General features: G+C 39.3%; 1 protein-coding gene across 2 annotated transcripts in view; it reads left to right on the forward strand.

The window, feature by feature from the left end:
• The first annotated feature begins 7,513 nt into the window (after positions 1 to 7,513).
• The window catches only part of FAM199X (family with sequence similarity 199, X-linked), a 29,474-nt gene continuing 18,093 nt past the window's right edge, over positions 7,514 to 18,894 (forward strand). Inside the window, exons 1-2 of one of the 2 annotated variants that reach the window (XM_054471592.2) lie at positions 7,514 to 8,074; positions 16,703 to 16,922. In XM_054471592.2, coding sequence (XP_054327567.1) covers positions 7,878 to 8,074; positions 16,703 to 16,922 — 417 coding nt within the window. In that variant the 5' untranslated portion in view covers positions 7,514 to 7,877. The remainder of the gene's footprint in view (positions 8,075 to 16,702; positions 16,923 to 18,894) is intronic. The other variant, XM_054471593.2, reaches the window with a different exon arrangement.

An 18,894-nucleotide genomic window follows, 5' to 3' on the forward strand; every position in this document is an offset into this window, starting at 1 on the left:
TTTGTAGCTCCCTGACCTCCTTTCTCATTTGGTATTTCAGAACCCATTACTCCACACCTAGGAAACCCTCTTGGGTTTGAATTGCAGACAAATCATCTTGTCTTTTATTTTTTCCCCCAACACCCAACGATAGCACACATGTCTGGGCTTGGCCAAATTTAAAAACAAAAATAACAGAGGTAGCACGGAAAGACTTTTTACTTAATTTTCTCCATTATTTCTAGCTGTCAAACTATTAGAAAATGTCAGTGTAAGGGGTAGAGCTGTGAGAAGTCGAGTTTCATAGGCGAGCAAAGAGAAAAATCCTGATGCAAAGCAAAAGTGTTGGCAGAGGAAAGACGAGCCGACAAGAGTGTCTCTAGGGCCAGTAGAAATAAACAAATGGTGGAGATTGGTGAGTGGGTCTCATACACAAAGAAACCTTTCCCTTTTAGCTCCTTTCACCCTACACACCATATCCCCATTCCAGAGATTTCATCTGCCTTAAATTCTCCTAACCAACCCAGTTCTTTCCTTGCTGGGCATCTTGCCCTAATGGCAGAATTCACCACCAGCTGCTACTGCTAAGCAAACTGGGTAGTTGAGGGGAGAGGATGTTCGTAAACCCAATGTTAGAAAGGGAGATGTGTTCCTAGCATCCTTAGTTGTACTCATAGCATATTTTTAGAAGCAATGTTCTACGTACATAATTTAAGTGTTCAGGTTCTGCAGTGCTTTCTTCAGTATGTTTCAGTTATTTGTTTCTTCAGAGCTGTTCTGGGGTACTAACATATATATGACAGTGTTTCTGTACCATAGTGTTTTACACAGCTGGTGACCAGTTCAGGCCCCCTTTACAAGGCAGACAGATCCATCCCCCAGCTGCTGTGGGTATTAGCTGATAAATACAGCTGCTTCCTTCTCTGCAGAATTGCACTCTGCAGAAGAGGTTCATTGCCTGGGAGATTGCTGTTTAATACCCCCAACCCCTGCAGCCAAAAGCAATGACTAACTGATGATGAGAGTACAAGGGTACCTTGCCTCAAGGTTGACCAATTCTGTGGTGTAAATCCTACTCCAGATCTCCTCCTGGGATTAGGCTAGAGCTTGTTTCCAGCGAGCTTAGGTTTTTTCCTCCAGCCGTATCCTGCTTCTCTCACTCCGCTGCTGCTGAGAGCAGTCGCTCTAAATCAGTGGCCCAAGAATCATGCCCCACCTTAGGCTCTGCTTCTAGGGAACCCTAATACTCATCATGCTCAGCTCATGTTTGTCAGAGGATCGTGTAAAGAAGTCCCTCTGTAGGCCCTCTGTTGTAGGCAGAGCCATCATACCCATCTCTGGGGAAGTCAGGAGTGAGTTAAGATGTAACTGGATAAGACCTCTCAAGTCAAACTTGAACATCTGTCCTAACTCAGATTAAAATGAGATCTGGCCTATTCCTGAAATCTACCGTCTTGGTGACACCAGCAGACTACATTCTATCAAATTAGAAATGAAGATATATTTGTTTGTGCTTCACTGTGGAAAAATTATGTTTTTATTAAAAAGAGTTATGTGGCATTTGTTAAAATTTTAGTTAAGTCACAATTATTTTGTGATAGACACTGCTATAATAGCATGAATCTTAAATTTATCAGCTGTTGGTTGCTATATGTCTGTTGAGTGTAAACTCTGTGTTATCAAAGATGATCAAAGAATGATCCCAAGATTAGATACCTGATAAGGATGCTCCGATTAGTCTAGAAGTGTTAAAAGAAAGAGAAACAACAGACTGGATTACCAGCTTGCAAATAATAAAAACATATCCTAATTTAATAACTATGATTCAGAAGACATATTAGATCATCTTTACAAACTTCAATCATAATATTGTAAAAGTGTACAAGTACTAGTTAAGAGTAATGTTCAGATTGAAAAAAATGTTCAGGTTGAAAATGACCAGATTGTTGAAATATATATTTGCAAGGATGAAAATTTCAAAACATCTAGCATCTCCTCCAAAATATATATCCTATTATTTACATAGTAAATAATGTATAGTCACTGATTCTAATCTCACTTGACTAAATCCATTCCTCTAGCTACAATAAAAGAACCAAGATAATAATTTTCTTCAGGATTACCTATTTCTGAATATATTTTAATACATTCCTTTTGCTATGACCTCTTGTAATTGGTTCCTTTTATTATTTTTATTTACGTGTATTATATATCATAATTTATTTTAATTCCTTTTTTGCTGTTTAGCAAAATATATGATCATCTTCCTCTCCAAAAAAATCAGATTATGGAGGGCCTTTTAAGTGGTTACTTTTGGTAACTAAAACAAACATTTTCTTAAGAAAATATCATTAAACCAAAAATTCATACTGATCTGAGAAATGTTGGTTGTTTCTGAAAAGCCCTTTCTACATTAGTCAAATAAATTACAATATTTGTAAGTCCCATGGAGTATTTTAGTTGTGTACAAGATTTTCATTAAAGCATAGGAAAGAATATCATAGCTACTTGCTTAACACACATATACATCAAAGAGGAGATATGACTTTCCTAACTTTTCTGTAACAATGGTTAAACAAAAGTTTGGTAAGAGCAATTGAAGAACGGTGAATTACCCCATTCATTAAAATTTTTAAAGTACTTAAACATTAGACTGGATAGAATTTTACAGGGGAACAATATATCTTATGTTCTTTTTAAAAAGAAGAAGAAAGAGTCTGGGTGCGGTGGCTCACCCCTGTACAATTTGGGAGGCCGAGGCGGGCGGATCACGAGGTTAGGAGTTTGAGACCAGCCTGATCAACATGGTGATACCTCATTTCTACTAAAAATACAAAAATTAGCCGGGCGTGGTGGGGCACGCCTGTAATCCCAGCTACTCAGGAGGCTGAGGCAGGAGAATCGCTTGAACCCGGGAGGTGGAGGTTGCAGTGAGCCAAGATAGTGCCACTGTACTCCAGCCTGGGCAACAGAGCGTGACTCTGTCAAAAAAAAAAGAAGTAGAAAATTATACGAGGACAAATATAAAAATGTTATAATCGTCCCCTTGGTTGGTATTTCTCAAAATTTTTTTTGCCATCAACCCTTAAGGGTGTGAACAAAAGTTCTCTGAAAAGGAATTTGGAGGAAAGAGACTTTATTCCACTGAACAGTTTGCGAACAGGTTTAAAATGAAGGTGTGTTCCAGACAACAAAAGAGGGTTTAGGTTTCATTGCAAAAGTCCACACCCAGGTTCCCAATCACATCCATTTATGCAAATGAAGGATACAAACTTTCTTAGTTCTGATTGGTGGAAGCAGCTGAGCCCCAATTGGTTGATGTGGCTGAGCTCTGATTGGTTGATACAGCTGAGTTCTAAAAGTCCCAAAGTTAAAAAGGTGGAGTTTTTTTGGGAACTCAGAGTGGGTGTATGACCTCTAGTCAGTAAATGGCTGTTTGGCTCTCTATTTTAAATTTAGGCCATTAGCATTTCCGGATTCATCTTGAAGGATTGGCTCTTTCAGGTTCACATTTGTTCACAAGGGTTTCTATGATTGTATATGATTGATATCACACCATTTATTATCAAAAACGTTTTCTAAGTCTATCTTTCAAAATTCACCAGTTTCACCACAGAAACGATCCATAATTTCAGCGTTACAATGTTTCATCTAAAATGTCCATCTTTTGTTGGCCTACTCTTCTAAAAGCCCAGGCCAAATGTCACTCACTGTAAAAACCTCACTAATCTTCTTTCTCCCAAGCCAAATTCATCCTTTCCTTAAATGTCCACTGATCTTTGACAAAGGAGCAAGGGCAATACAATGGAGGAAAGATAGTCTTTTCAGTAAGTAATGTAGGAACGTCTGGACATCCACATGCGAAAATAATGGATCTAATTCTTACGTCTTTCACAGAACTTCCTGAAAGACCTACCACGTCTTCGATGGAAAGCATCAAGTTTGCACCCTACAATTCTCTGAATTCCTCACCTCAAAATCCTCATCTTGCTGCTTTCACCAATCCTGGATTGTTGTGAAATGATTCTTGCCCAGTCTTAATCAAGACCCCACATTGAAATATCCACCTTAAATCAAACTTCCAATTCTTAATAAATTCTGCCCAGACATTTCCCTCTGAAACATTGCCAAAGCTTTGTGGAAGTTGAGGTTTTCCTTGCCAAAATACGTAAGAAATTCAAGCTTTGTTTTATCAGCAGGTCTTGTTGGTGATATTTGACTCAGCTAAATACACACACACACACACACACACACACACACACACACTTTGAGCTCATCAATCACATGAAAAAATTATAAGGGTTAGATCACCAATTATTAGGTCAAGTCCAGTATATTTCTGTCCAATGGTAAACAAAATGATAAAAGTTAGTTGACAATTCTTGATACCACTCAGTCTCTCCTGCAGCCATCAGCTCTCTGGTAGGTAAATTATGCATCTGAAGACTTCAAGGGAGATTACCCCAGGGTTTGCTCTCAGGCTCAGATCTTCAGAGAAAATAAGGAACTACTATACCCACCCACATTTTCAGAGTAACAGAAATTAGGAAGGATCTTGGAGAATGGAAGGGAGAGATGAATTGGGTAAATCCATTGAGGTGAAGTACACCCAAGGGACAAACCAAATCGAAGTGAGACAAGAAGGCAGGATGCCCAACAGTCATCAACTCCAGTGATTAAGAACTTGGTTAAGATGTATTAATACATTATTACCATATATTTAAGTAAACATTATACATACAGTGCACCAACTCTGTGTACTGCTATCCATATCCATGTCAGTACTTCTCACTGAGAAATATATGGAGGGACCTCTTTTTTTTTTTTTTTTTTCCTCAGACGGAGTCTTGCTCTGTTGCCCAGACTCACTGCAACCTCCACCTGCCAGGTTCAAGTGACTCTCCTGTCTCAGCCTCCAAAGTAGCTGGGACTACAGGCGGGCACCACCACGCCCAGCTAATTTTTGTATTTTTAGTAGAGATGGTGTTACACCATATTGGCCAGGCTGGTCTTGAACTCCTGACCTCAGGTGATCTGCCTGCCTCGGCCTCCCAAAGTGCTGGGATTACAGGCATAAGCCACCGTGCCTGGCCTGGGACCTCTTTTTAAAAAAAAAAAAAAAAAAATTCACACCCAAACATTTCTGTAAATTCTTTTTATAATATTTCTTAAATGTAAACAAACATTAAACTCTGCATGTTCATAAAGCTCTTGTACAAATGTAACACCAAAGCAAATTGACAAATTGTGCACAAACTTTTTTACAAAGTCAGTGTAATGTGGTATATATGATGAAACAAAACTGCCCTAGAAACATGAACATACTACTGACTGGCAAGCATATGCTCTTGGCCTTCAGCTTGTAAGTACGTCTTGAGGTTGACTCCACTTTCCCATCACTTTATTCTCTTCAGACTACTGCAACCCTTCATTTGTATAGGAAGATGCCAAGTATGAGGTTCACCTCATTTGTCTTCTCACAGGATCATGACAATTAAAGTAGTATTACCTTATGCTAATTCATTGTGAAAATAAACTCAAATACATGTCCTAATCATGTGGCAGCAGTTTGTTATCATGTGGTTATACAGATACTTCAGAATATGCTTAAACACAAAAGTAAAACACATACTTGTAGAAACCTCACGGACTCTTATCATTAGACTCCAGTTTAAAAAAACACCCACCTCTTATAGTATGTGTAAAAGGTATATATATTTAAATTAGACCGCCAGGCACAGTGGCTCCACCTGTAATCCCAGCACTTTAGGAGGCTGAGGCGGGTCAATCACTTGAGGTCAGGAGTTCGAGACCAGCCTGGCAAACATGGCAAAACCCGTCTCTACTAAAAATACAAAAAATAGCCAGGTGTCGTGGCACATGCCTGTAATCCCAGCTACTCAGGAGGCTGAGGCAGGAGAATAGCTTGAACCCGGGAGGTGGAGGTTGCAGTTAGCCAAGATTGCCCCAATGCACTCCAGCCTCAGCGACAGAGCAAGACTCCGTCTCAAAAAAATATAAAATAAAATAGACTATTTTGTTAGCTTCTTATTAACAGTTCCTGGTGCTATTACCTGAGTGCCTACATTATCATGCAGCACTTGACTCTTGTTTCATTGGGATAATCAAGTCTCTTGTGTTTGGGGACTAAGCCATGGCCCATTCAGCCTCACTGGCCTCAGACCCCTGGAGATTGGTGCATTAGGGACCATAGAACAAACCATCATCAGCCTCACTTCCACAAGTTTTAAATTGGTCAGCCTCATTAGATATTAATGAATGATTCATTTTGAAAGCCACATACACAATACAACACACCTTCTTGCAATCTCAATGAAAGAAAGCAGGCATGCTCAACAGTCAAACAACCAAGCAAGTGAAGCAAGATAATGTATACATTTTAAAGGCACGTTGGAGGAGCTGTTTTCACTATAAGTTGCATTGGTAGGGCAAGGCACAGAGTTTAATACTGAATGGGGCTTGTTTTAGTGACAACCCCCCACTTCTGCCCTCTTTCTCTTCTTCCTCCTGCCTTCTTTCATCTTTCCCCTCCTTTCCGCCTATTTTAGTTCTATGCTTTCCTGAAGGATCAATGTAGTTTCTTCATAAATATAGTTAATGCAAAGACTTGCTTTTATTGAAGAATTATGCTCTTATCTGAAAATGTGCTTTTATAAAATAGTATTAGGTAGTTTTAAAAATTGTCTTCTTTGGGCAAAGTAAGAAATTAGTAATCTTGGGGTTTCCTCTGAATATTTTTTTTTAATCTTACGCATCCAAGAACAGGAATCACTTTCCCAGAATATAGAGAAGAGATGAGATAAACAGCAAAGTACGCTATATAACACCTAACAAGTTGATTCAAGTTGACCAAGTTAAGCTCCATAATATATTTTCTACGGGAGGGAGGGGGCAAATTAGCAGGAGTGCCTGTCTCCTTTGGGAATCAGGGAAGGCTTCACTGAGGAGACAACGTTTGAGCTGGAGTTTGAAGGATTAGCAGGGGAGAAATAGCAGGGCATTCCAAGCAGAGTGCCTGCGAGCAAAAGGCGCAAAGCACAAAAGAGTACGACGTGTCCAGCAGCTCTGAGTAGGCGGGTGGCTGCAGCGTAGGGTTCTTGGAGTTAGGTGATCAAGGGTGAGGAAGGGACTATTTTTTCCTGCTAGGACGATTTCTCCTACAGCTCATCGCACGGTGCTGGGCACACATTGCAGGAGCTCAATAAATACTTGTTGAATTGGGACAGAATGATCGAGTGCTCTGGGAACCAGGGCATCTGGATGCTTTCTCACGCACCCGCAGTGTGACCTTGGCCAAGTCCCTTTTCTGGGACTGCGGTTCCTGCTTAGTAATCGAGTACGAGTGAGAATGCGGAGGAGGAGGTTGGCCAGAGGCGCCTAGCCTTTCTAGCGGCCTGAATCCCTGATTTGATGCGTAGAGGGCGGGGCGGGCCGCTTGGGGCCGCGGCGGGCGGAGGTTCAGTTCCTCCTCCGGTCCAGCAGGGGGCACGGGGAGTGGCTTCCCGCCGCCCTTCCCCTCCTGGCGGGCGCCGGGCAGACTGCTGCAGTCGCAAGCGGCGAGCGCAGTGGGCGGGGCGGGCCTGGCCGGGCCGGGCGGCGGCGCTGCGCTGACGGGCTGAGTCTGGCGGCGGCGGCAGCTGCAGAGGCCACCGAGGCGCTAACTGGGTGGTCGGTGGGCCGCTGTGGCCTCGAGCAGCCTCTTCGCGCGGCCCCGCACCCCGCAAGCAGCAGCGGGCCGCGACGCCCAGCCTGCCAGTGAGCTGCGGCGGGCACACCCCGGAGCGTCGGCGACTGCGGACAGGTTAGAGTGGGGGCAGGGGCGGGCGCGGGAGCAGCCCAGGGCCAGAGAGAGAGCCCGAGCCAGGCCATCTCCAACCATGTCCGACGAGGCCTCGGCCATCACTTCTTACGAGAAGTTTCTAACCCCCGAGGAGCCCTTCCCACTCCTGGGACCTCCTCGCGGGGTGGGCACCTGCCCGAGCGAGGAGCCGGGCTGCCTGGACATCAGCGACTTCGGCTGCCAGCTGTCCTCCTGCCATCGCACCGACCCGCTCCACCGCTTCCACACCAACAGGTACGAACTGTCCCTGAGGGCAGGGGTGGATTTTCCACCTCTGGTCGCCCCCCGCTCCTGATCCTTCGTCCTGGGCTGCGCTTCCAGTCGCAGCCTCCCCCACCTGCTTTCGACCAGCGCTCATTCCCGGCCTCCTTCCCTGCCCCCCCTCCCTATTTTCACCCCTGCCCTCCGATTTTCCTTTCGACCGGCGTTTTACTCTCTTTTCCTCATTCATATTCTGGCTATAGCGACTCCTCCCTTCCTTACCTTCTCCCTCCCTTGCTTCCCTTCCCTCCCCCCATCTGTACCCTACGAATCCCAAACCCCCACCCTTGATTTTTAGATACGCCCCTGTTTGCATCCATCTGCAAAAGTTTAACCCCTTCCATTTCCGGTACGCTGTAGAGGAATTTGGATGGCTGAAGATCAATACGTAGATCTTTTGAAAAGTGGCGTTGAAAGGTGGCACGTTTAAAGCTAGAAGCTTCATTTTCCCTATTTTTAATCTGTCTCACAGTCCTGTTCCCCCCGCCGCCACCACCCCTACCCCATTTTTTTTTAGTTGAGCGCTAGGAAACTAGTCGATTCTCTCTTTTTTTTTCCCCTCCTTTATTAACTGTTTGCCTTAGCGCTTTAGGCTCTGCCAAAATTGGTAAGCTTAAATCTGGAAGATTCCTTCATATGACATATCCCTTGGAAGAGGGACATATTCCCCTTTGAAGAGGCAGAGTAAGGCTTAGGATGGACTGACTTACACAAATTTATTCAGAGGGTGTATCTCCTCCTAACTGATTTCAGTAGAAGGTAGTGTTCTGGAGACTTCTCTCATGCAAGCATTTACGTGTTAGATCAAATCTTGGTGGGGGGGAGGGTTGAAGACGTTCTAGATACAGCCTCAACTTTTAACATAGGTGGATATTTGAAATACGTATACAAAGGGCTGGGGGGTGTGTAGATAAGGCTCTAGGAGAGGGGTTCAGCTATGGAAAATACTGGAGATAAATTAAGAAGTCTAGTTCTGACTTCTGATCCAAGTTTATGATGTGAGTTTGATCAAATTCTACCATATTTTAATGTCTTTAGCATATTTCTCCCCTCCCTTCCCTTAAATCAGTCTGTAGATTGAATGAGCTTCTACCAGATAAAAGGAATGTGTAAAATATGTTTCTTACATAAATGAAAGTTATAGTCTATGGGAACAAGGTGTTATAGTTAAATAATCAAAATATCAGTATAACACATCTCAAAAGGAAGTGGCAGTAAATTTGTTATGACTACTCTAAATTGTCATTGCAAAAAATGAAGAAACAGGCCCAGAAAGAAAAGATTGAGTTCAAGGTCATAAAACCTAGTCAAGCAAATCCAAGACTATTCCTTTGAAGCCAATGATTAAACTTGGAACAGAAGTAATTGATCCAGTGTTACAAATAGAACTTATGGTTTCCTAGACCAACTCACAGAAGCCTATTTAACCCCTGATGTCGCTGTAGTGTGAATGTAACATATTCATGAAATCAAGTGGGCTTAGGGTTATTTATGTTGAAAAATAATATAAAAGAATACCTTTGTACATATTTGGCATTGAAGTTTTGCAGCCTTGGAGCAAGTCACATACCCAGGAAAGTTAAATGATTTCAGAATGATCCTGCTGTGATGATGAGGGCAAGGGAGTGAGGGCAGAGGCTGTGGGTAAGTACTGCCAAAACTGGGTGGAGGTGATGGGAAGTGAAGTTATGAGAATAATATGTTTCTTACAACTTGTTCTGTTCCTCCTCCTCCTCCTCCCCTTCCCCGTTTTTTCCCTGTGTTTTCTTTCCCTTAAAGACTGTGGTGAGGTCAGGACTGTTTTTCAGTGGGGCAGTGAGGAGGGGAGAAGGAGGTTCTTTGCAAGCCCCAGTTTTTCCAAGTCAAGCATTTTTCCTAGTTACTGCTTGCTTTTTTTTTTTCAACTTCCCTCTCCTACCCTACTTTTCATAAGGCTTGGCATGGTGGCAGGGGTTCTAATGCTCTGTATCCTTTTCAGCAGAGAGTAGGGGAAGCAAAATTAGCAATATTCACAGCACATGATGTTTCTGTCCTAGGCTACCTTGCCTTTTAAATGTATTATCCTTCTGGAATGTTCTGCTTTCTTACCCCTCCTCAAGATGGTGCTTGAGAGGACCATAGGCTTCCAGCCATTTCTTTTCAGGGAGAAGCACACAGCTAAATCATATATCGGGCAAAGTTTAGGGAGTTCTTTTATTTTGGAGTTGTATGTGTCACTTTTTTCCTTCACATCACATCATTTGTCAATTCAGGCAACAACCCAAAAATCAGATTTCAAATAGTTGAGTGCTGAAATTCTGCCTTGGGTTTAGTCATTGTAAAACAAATTTTCATTGGAAGTAGGAAGCTTGTTAATTGGTAGATATTTCACTTAACCTTTATTTTGCTTCCTTCTTGGTATCTGATAAAAAAAATGTGGAGATTTTAAAAATAATGCACTTGATAAGGACCTTATGATTATGACAATTTTGTGCCTACTCATTTACTGGATTCTGGGCTATATTTGCAATTTTCATTAACAAAGACAGTCACAGCACTAACAGTTCCTGAGGTTGAATAGATGCAATATTCAGATTTTTTTTTTCTTTAAAGACAGATTCCTGCTCTGTCACCCAGGCTAGAGTGCAGTTGCACAATCTTGGCTTAGGGCAACCTCCGCCTCCTGGATTCAAGCGATTCTCCTGCCTCAGCCTTCCGAGTAGCTGGGACTATAGGCGTGTACCACTATGCCTGGCTAATTTTTATATTTTCAGTAGAGACAGGGTTTCACCATGTTGGCCAGGCTGATCTTGAACTCCAGACCTCAGGTGGTCCACCCACGTTGGCCTCCCAAAGTGCTGGGATTACAGGTGTGAGCCACCGCGCCCGGCCCAGTATTCAAATTAAAGTCATTTGTGATGTAGGTTGGTATGTCACTGGTCTAGGTTCAGTAGAAAATACATTACATGGACACAGCCAGTTTCCTAAGCATTCATACCTTAAGACCTAAATGGATTGATCTAGAATTTTAGGAAAATAGAATAAATTTCAATAAGCCAAAAAAGTGAATGAATTTTTTAAAAATGTGAAATGTCAGTGTGGAACATATGTAGTGTTTAAGACATTTTCTTTGGTTTTGGGGGCAGTGATTTTCTGATGTAAATGGGGGTTTTCTCTTAGCACTTCCAAACTAAATAAATCTTTTACTCAGTTATGTGATTTTAGAGCTCCGTTTTCAATCACCATTAACCAGAAAAACCTAAAGACTATTGTGTGCCTTTGGTAACACCCATAGTTTTCCTATCTAGATACAGAATTAGAGGTGCAGAAGAGCTGTGGGTTGCAGGTGAGAGAACCATGTTAGAGGAATTTGGTTTGGGGACTTGCTGAGACAAGTTGAAAATGGGGGGTTAGGATTTGGAGAAATATCCAAGTTAGGAATACAGATTTGGGAGTAATCAGTAGAAGTCCGTGACGTGATAGAAGTGGGACTACAGGAACTACAGGTTACAAAGGTTGAGAGAGTGGAAGCTTTTCAGTAAATTTGGCAGGGAAAGAAAGGAGAAGGGGAGATGTGAGAATTTGAGAGGGAAGTAAAGGTTTCTTTTTTTCTTTTCTTTTTTTTTTTTTTTTTTAACTTCGTTTAGTTTTTCTTTTCCAAGAATAGAGATGTTAGCTCCTTAGAAGCAGGCCACAGGAAAGGGAGAAATTGAAAATATAAAAGAAGGTGGGATGAGAGATAGAGATGATGAACTCAGAAGTCCAAATGGGATCATTAGCCTTAGAAATGACATAGAGTGTTTTTTACTTCCAAGGCAATGAAGAGGGCAGGAAAGATGGGTAATGAACCCAACACAATTGAGGTAGCTAGGAGGAAAGTAGGGAACTTAAGTGGGTAGAAGAAGGGGTTGTATATTCTCTAACTTGGAACCTTGGTGGCCTGTTGGACTCCAGAATAGTAGCAGAAGTCAGGTTGGCTATATGGGGATTCTGGCGGAGAGTCAGTGGTAAATACAAGTACTGATGGGGCACTGTCCCCTAAGAATGAATATATAGCATAGACTTCAAATGACCTTCATCAACTTGACAGAACTTTATTCAACAGTGCTCATTGGCTGGATTCTTATCTTCAGAAGTGGCAGTCAGGTCCACCTGAGAGAAAAGGGGGTGCAGAGGAATGTGTACATGATGCACATGCTTTTCTTAATTTTAACGTTTAAATGGCTGTTTACGAAAATACCATTGAAAGTCCTTAGTCTGTATATTCTTGCTGAAACACCTTGCAGAGAAATGTTCTTGGCTTTATTTTTTTTTTAATTAAAATTTGGGCAGCAAGCCTAGTTATTGAGTTAAACACCGTGTTTCACTGGAATTCTTTTCAACATCTTTCAAGATTTTGGAGAAAGTCTCCTTTGAGAGTAATATTATGATTATAGCTAGAATCGAAGTGTTAGGTAACTTTCTCTTAGTGGAATAAAATGTAAGGGCTTGTAAATTTGAATAGTTTAGTGCTGAGCACACAATGGACATTCATTACAAGTTTGAAACTGACAGAACAGTCTGAAAGAATCACACTTAAATTTTTATTTAAAAACTTATTATAGAAAACTGAGGGCATATAAAAAACTATAGACCACTCATGATCCTTTTCCCCAAAGGTAACAACTATCAACATTTTGATGTTTCTTTTAATGTTTCTATGTACATATATAATTTTTAAACATCAGGATCAGTTTGTGACCTGCATATTTGCTCCTATATTGTTGGGTGTTTTCCTTTTGAATAATCTGAAAATATGATTTTTAGTGATTATAAAAATACTATTCAGATATATCATTTAATCCTCATATTTTAGGGGCATTTGTTTTCCCTTTTGGACTATTACAAATAGTATTGTTTGGACATATTTGTACACACATCTTTTTTCCAAATTTCTGTTTGGGGAAGGGAACACAATCCTGGAAGGGGAATTTCTGATTCCAAATGAATGAACCTTTTTAAACGTCTAGATGTACATAGGACTGCCAAATTGCTTTTAAGAAAGATTATGTCAACTTAGACTGTCACTAGCAATGGATGAAAGTACTTCCTACTTTGTTTTTATCTATATTGCCTTAAAATTATGATTTTAAAAATTCGCATATTAGAAGATATAAAAATTTTGTCAGGTGCATTGGTTCACACCTGTAATCCCAGCGCTTTGGAAGACCAAGGTGGGAGGATTGCTTGAGCCCAGGCATTTGAAACCAGCCCGGACAACAGGATGAAACCCTTTCTCTACCAAAAAAAAAAAAAAAAAAGCGAAAATTAGCCAGGCGTGGTGGTATGTGCCTGTAGTCCCAGCTGCTGGGAAGGCTGAGGTGAGAGGATGAATCAAGCCCAGGAGGTCAAGCCTGCAGTGAGCCATGGTTGCACCACTGCATTCCAGCCTGGTTGACAGAGCGAGACCCTGACTCAAAAAAAAAAAAAAAAAAGAAATGAAGATATAAAAAATGTTACAATCTTTACTAGTAAAAAATACTATTATTCTATTTTATGAATGATTTGTTCAATTATGAGCCCAGTTTACTTGCTGCTGATAATTAAAAACAAAAGACAAAGACTTCTAAGAACATTCAGAACCTTGTGATGATTACAAATCTGAAAAACTGAGAAACACACTGACTTTGACCAAAGGTAAGAGCACAAAATGAAGCAAATTCCTGACTCCTTTGGCAGTGATCTAATGGTTAGATTACTAAATATGGCATCTTTTTTTTTTTAAGGAATGTCATTATTACTCATGGAGAGAAACACATTTCTACAGAATTTTTACAAACTAAAAAGAAATTCTAATTAAAAACAATTATCTAACAGTTATTCCTAGCACTGAACATAGTACTTGATACATAGAAGATACTGACTAAATGTTTGTTGAATGAGTGAATGAATAAAGGGAAAAAAATCACATGTAATTTGAAGACACAAGAGAAAAATAGTTTGCTCAGGACATAATGTAGATAGGGCTTACTGTGTCCAGAATGTATTTTTGTTTTGTTTTGAGATAAGGCCTCGCTGTGTCGCTCAGATTGGAGTACAGTGGCAGGATCAGCTTGCTATAACCACGGACTCCTGGGCTCCAGGGATCCTCCTGCTTCAGCCTCCCGAGAGTAGCTGGGAATACAGACATGCACCACCTTGCTCAGCACATTTTTTAACTTTTTATAGAGATAGTGCCTTGCTTTGTTACCCAGACTGGTCTGAAACCAGGGTATGATTCCTCTTCATAACTTTTATTGCAAGACCTGGGATAATTTGGTTAATTAAAAATTTTTCTAAAATGAGGATACTGTTCACCTAGCAAACATGTGATGAAAGTAATATTACAAGATATTCTAGGATTCTTAGATGAATTTTATTTTTTTTACTATATAAAAATTTATTGACATCTGCTTTCTATTTACTGACTTATAATTGTGTGTGTGTGTGTCAGTGTTTTAAAATGGTCTACCTTCGAAAGAAAAGGTACCATAAAGTTTTTCAGGTTGTCCAAATTTTGTATGTAAATCAAGAACTTCTAAAAGATTAGCCATACAAAATGGAGGAAGTTAAAAAAAATGAAGTGTGTAATTTAAGAAACAGTAGATTTAATGAAGGATGAGACACGACCTAATAATAGATAAGTAACAGACTTTTCATAAGGAAGTCGTTACTTCAGGAGCTTGTTAGTGCTGGAAATACTAAATGATTATCTTAAGGATTAATTATCTATGCTACTGGCAAAGCAATGAAGATTATCTTATTAATAGTATAAAACTAGTGGAAATTTACAAAAGAAAACAGATTGATAGATTTCAAGACCAAAAAAAGATCCAACCAAAAAACCCTGCAATAAATACTGTAGACAAAATGTTAATATCCTTAATGCATAAAGAACTCTTACAAAATTAGTAATGAAAATATTAACACATAGGAAAACACCATAGCGAAATAGCTAATAAATATTTTAAAATTTGATCTTGCTGGTAATTAAATAAATAAAACTTGATATAAAAATGTTTCTGTGCCGGTGCAGTGGCTCACGCCTGTAATTCCAGCGCTTTGGGAGCCTGGGGCGGACGGATGGCTTGAGCTCAGGAGTTTGAGACGAGCCTGGGCAACATGGCAAAACCCCATCTCTACAAAAAATACAAAAATTAAGTGGGCGTGTTGCACCTGTGGTCCCAGCTACTTGGGAGGCTGACATGGGAGAATCGCTTGAGCCTGGGAGTTTGAGGCTGCAGTGAGCTGTGTTTGTGCCGCTGTACTCCAGCCTCAATGACGAAAGTGAGTCCCTGTCTCAAAAAAACAAGAAGTTTCTGTCCTATAAGATAGGTAAAAAAAAATTTTTAGCAATTTTAGTGCTGTTAAGATTGTGATGAAATGAGCACTTTTATATACTGCCGTGGGGAGTATAAATCGATGCAGCCTTTCAGAAAGGTGTTGACTAAATTAGAAATGTTGATATTCTTTGACTCAGTACTTACCTTTCAAGCAACTGTATCCTGAGATAATATATTTGATAAATAATTATAAACAAGGCTCATCTCAATATTATTTCTAATATTAAAAAATTAGAAACAGCGTGTGTATTATTGGGGGAATAAAGTTAAATAAATTACACATTTAGTCAATGGAATATTATATAGGCATTAAAATGTTTTCAAGTAATATACTTAGGAAAATGTTTAGCATATTAATGTTAAGTAAAAAAAGCAATATACTAAAATATATGTACACAGAATGGTTGCTGATTCTGTAAAAAATATGTATGCACATAAAAATAAACTACCAAAATATTATAGATTAGTTATTGCTGGATAATGGAATTATTGATCATTTTATTCCAACATCTTTCCAACATCTTTGCAATGAGCCTGTACAGCATTAATATGAAAAAGTTACTTAAATATAACAAATACTTCTTGAACATCTACCTGTGTAGATGCTTGTTAGTGCTTTTCTCTGCCCTGCAATGGCCCCACTCTTCCTTTAACAATAATAATAGCTGTCATATATTGGGCACTTTTTAATGTGTGCTACAAGTGCTGTGTATGCATTCTCATGTGATCATCACAATACCTCCATTGGGACACAGACTTGGAGAGAGTGTTATTTGCTTAAAATCAATTAGCTAGGAAGTGACAGAGCAAGAATTTGAACTGTCTGATTCCAGAGCTTACTCATAACCACTATGCTGTATGCTTTGTTTATGGATGAAGATTTTACTTTAGTCCTAATTTAAACACTACTTTCTTTTAAAATAGTGTACTACAAAAATTTTCAGACAGCTACAAAAGTAGAGAGAAAAGTGTGATGGACCCCATGTTCCTGTCACCCAGCTTCAACATTTATTCGTATATGGCATCATGCTTCATCTGTACCTCTATCCACTCCCCAACCCCTGCCTTATTTTGAGGCAAATCCTAGACATGTATCATTCATAAATATTTTAGTATATTTCATTAAAAGGTAAGGGCTCTTTTAAAAATACAAAAAACCTCACATTCCTTATAAATGTTATAAATATGTCCTGTTAATTATATCTTAAAATTGTGTGGATTCTGTAGTTCTCTTGATTTCTTTTGTGTTGTGTTTTTGAAGGTGGAACCTAACTTCTTGTGGAACAAGTGTTGCCAGCTCAGAAGGCAGTGAGGAGCTGTTTTCATCTGTGTCTGTTGGAGATCAAGATGATTGCTATTCCCTGTTAGATGATCAGGACTTCACTTCTTTTGATTTATTTCCTGAGGGGAGTGTCTGCAGTGATGTCTCTTCTTCTATTAGCACTTACTGGGATTGGTCAGATAGCGAGTTTGAATGGCAGGTAAGTTTTTTTGTCCTTTTCTTGACATCATTACTACCGAAGTAAAAGTATAAACTTTTCCTTTGATATTTTCATCTCTAATTCAAAGTAAATTTCTCTAATGTTTATCCAGTCCTGGAGATTCTCTGACATGTTTTAAGGTGAAGAATTGGATGGGATATCTTTATTTTTGCTAATGTACCTTTTTGATGCTATAGATATCCTTTTGTAGATTTTTATGTTATTTAATACTTGCGTAATATTACCATTATTATATATTATCAGTACCTTTCTGTGCATGAATCCAAGCAAAGTTATGCTTCCCACCCTATAATAAATAGCTTTTGTGTCCTTATAGGACAAATATCAATCACATTATGTATCTAATATCATAAACTGTTATTACCATAAATACATGCTTTTTGGTTCTGTCATCAGAAATATATAATTTCTCATTTTGTATTCTGTTTGTATGTAGACATGTTTTTTTGCCTGACACTTTTTTCTTGTGGCATATATACCATGTAAAATGGCTTTGTGGTAAATTGTTTGAAAATCCTGCCTTATAATAAGTGCAGTTTGTCAGAAAATTTAGATTGTGTTATTACAACATCCATATTCTGATTGTAAAAACAATAAAACATTTAAAGACGTTTTCCCTGCCTACAGCAAAGATTTTATTCGCTAGATAAACTCGAATGTCTGCTACGTTTGAAAGCCATCTGAATACTTGAAGTTTTATTCCAAAAGAGGGATTGAATATTATAATTTCAAACAGCTTTCAAATAATACAGAATGGCATCAAATTTAAAAAAGTCTCCAAGTCCCACTCTACTATGGTTACCACTGTTAGGAGCTTATGCAGATATAAGTATGTTTGCATACTGTTAAAAACACATGGGATTATACTTCGTCCACTGTTTGGCCCTATGCTTTTTTTCAGCTAACACATCTCATTCTTTTCCATAACTGGATCATAATTTATTTAATCCATTTCCTAATTATGGCTATTTTGGTTGGTTTCAGTTTTTCGTTGTTATAAACGATGCTACACTGAAAAGATGAGATTTTTTTAAGAAAAAAGTAATTCACAACCCTTCCATTTTTGTTTTTCATATCATTTGGATTAAACAATTTTTAAACTTTTTAAAAATTTAAGATGAAATTCACCATTTTCATCATTTTGAAATGTATAATTCAGTAGTTATTAATATACTCACAGTTGTTCAGCCATCACCGCTATCTAATTCCAGGGCATTTCTGCCACCCCCAAAAGAAATCCTATACCCATTAGCACATAGTTCCAATTCTCCCCTCCCCCTTATCACCTGGCAGCTACTAATCTAATTTCTCTATGGTTTTGCTTTTGTGGATATTTCGTATAAATGGATGAATATGTGGCCTTTTGTGTCTGGCTTCTTTCATTTGGAATAATGTTTTCAAGGTTCATCCATGTTGTACCATGTAACAGTACTTCATTCCTTTCTATGGGTAATATTCCATTGTGTAGATGTACAGTACCACATTTTGTTCATCCATTCATTACCTGATGAACTTTTGGGTTGTTTCTACTTTTTGGCTGTTATAAATAATACTGCTGTGAACATTCAGGTTCAAGTTTCTATGTGGATTTATATTTTTAATTCTCTTTGATATAACCCAAAGAGTGGAATTGCTGGATCATATGATCACTCAATATTTAACTTTTTGAGGAACTGCCAACATGTTTTCCAGAGTGACTACACCATTTTACTTTTCCACCAGCAGCGTATGAAAGTTCCCATTTCACCACATCCTTGTCCATACTTGGCGTTGTCTTTTTGTTTGTAGCCATCCTACTGGGTATAAATTGGTATTTCATTATGGTTTTGAGCATCTTTTCATGTGCTTATTGGCCATTTGTGTGTCCTCTTTGGCGAAATATCTATTCAAATACCTTGCCGCTTTTAAAATTGTGTTATTTTACTTTTTATGGTTGCGTTGTAAGAGTTCT

This window comes from Pongo pygmaeus, chromosome X (genome assembly GCF_028885625.2).
Source record: "Pongo pygmaeus isolate AG05252 chromosome X, NHGRI_mPonPyg2-v2.0_pri, whole genome shotgun sequence".
Classification (NCBI taxonomy): Eukaryota; Metazoa; Chordata; class Mammalia; order Primates; family Hominidae; genus Pongo; species Pongo pygmaeus.